The sequence below is a fragment of the Myotis davidii genome, unplaced genomic scaffold, assembly GCF_000327345.1.
Source record: "Myotis davidii unplaced genomic scaffold, ASM32734v1 scaffold826, whole genome shotgun sequence".
NCBI lineage: Eukaryota > Metazoa > Chordata > Mammalia > Chiroptera > Vespertilionidae > Myotis > Myotis davidii.
Window position 1 is genome coordinate 31,358 of NW_006297142.1, and position 967 is coordinate 32,324.

At 61.4% G+C, this 967-nt stretch overlaps 1 protein-coding gene across 1 annotated transcript in view; it reads left to right on the top strand.

Annotated features, from left to right (window-relative positions):
- The first annotated feature begins 616 nt into the window (after window positions 1-616).
- LOC102771180 (pepsin A) overlaps window positions 617-967 on the top strand; it is a 7,311-nt gene continuing 6,960 nt past the window's right edge. The window contains exon 1 of the mRNA XM_006772775.1: window positions 617-669. Within this exon, the coding sequence (XP_006772838.1) occupies window positions 617-669 (53 nt within the window). The remainder of the gene's footprint in view (window positions 670-967) is intronic.

Here is a 967-nt window from a genome sequence, read left to right on the forward strand (position 1 = left end):
CCGCACGCGCCACTCTGCGGGACTTGGCCCAGCCGCCTGAGAACAAGACACTCCGCAACTCCTGCAGTGACATTTCTGTAGGAAAGGTCTCCAGTCCCCAGCCACTGGCCTGGGACCACGCTGCGGGGCCTCAGCCACAGGAACCAGCCCATCCCTACGCGGGGAGCTGCTCCCCCAGAACCCCGGCCGTCAGCCCCACGGGGACAAACCAGGGACACCGGGCTCCTCGGACATCTGGGAAATGTCAGGGGCCCTTGAGCCAAATTTTGACAAAATCCTCAGCTGGTCAAGGTTTCTTGCATTCCATCACTTAGGGACTAAGCCTCCATCCCGCCCATCGCCGGCTCCCACAGTCCATCCCAGCCTGGGGAGGCGGTGCCGACGGATGTGGGTACAAAGCGCGTTCCTGGAACTTTCTCAGGACCTGGCTCAGGGAGGGGCAATCTTATCAGGAAACTTGGTGTTTGGGTTGGGATAAGAGGTCCTCTCTGAGGGCTGATAGGATTGGTTCCCGCGCGCCGGGGCGGTATATAAGGCGCCTCGCGGCCTGCCCTGCACATCGCCCCGTCTGCCTCTCGTCCCTTCTCAGAGACCGGAGACCGGAGCCGGAGGAAGCATGAAGTGGCTGCTGCTGCTGGGGCTGGTGGCGCTCGCCGAGTGCATCTACAAGTGAGTCGGGCGCCGGGCTCAGAGACAAAGCAATGGGAAATATCCTTGGGCATATATATATCTCCAGGACAGAGAGCCCAGCGTAACTAACTCTCTCGAGAGCACTTCCCTGTTTGTAAATGAGAAGTTCTAGTCGAAAAGGAGTGAAGCGCTAAGGGTGGGGTTTTGTTCGAGACCTCGAAACACTCCCAAGCCCAGAGCACTGCGCGGAAGACCCACCCGGGCAGCCTGCATCACCGACCGCCTGTGGCTCCGGGCCGGCCTGGGCGTCGTCCCAGCTCCACCCCTGGGCCAGGGG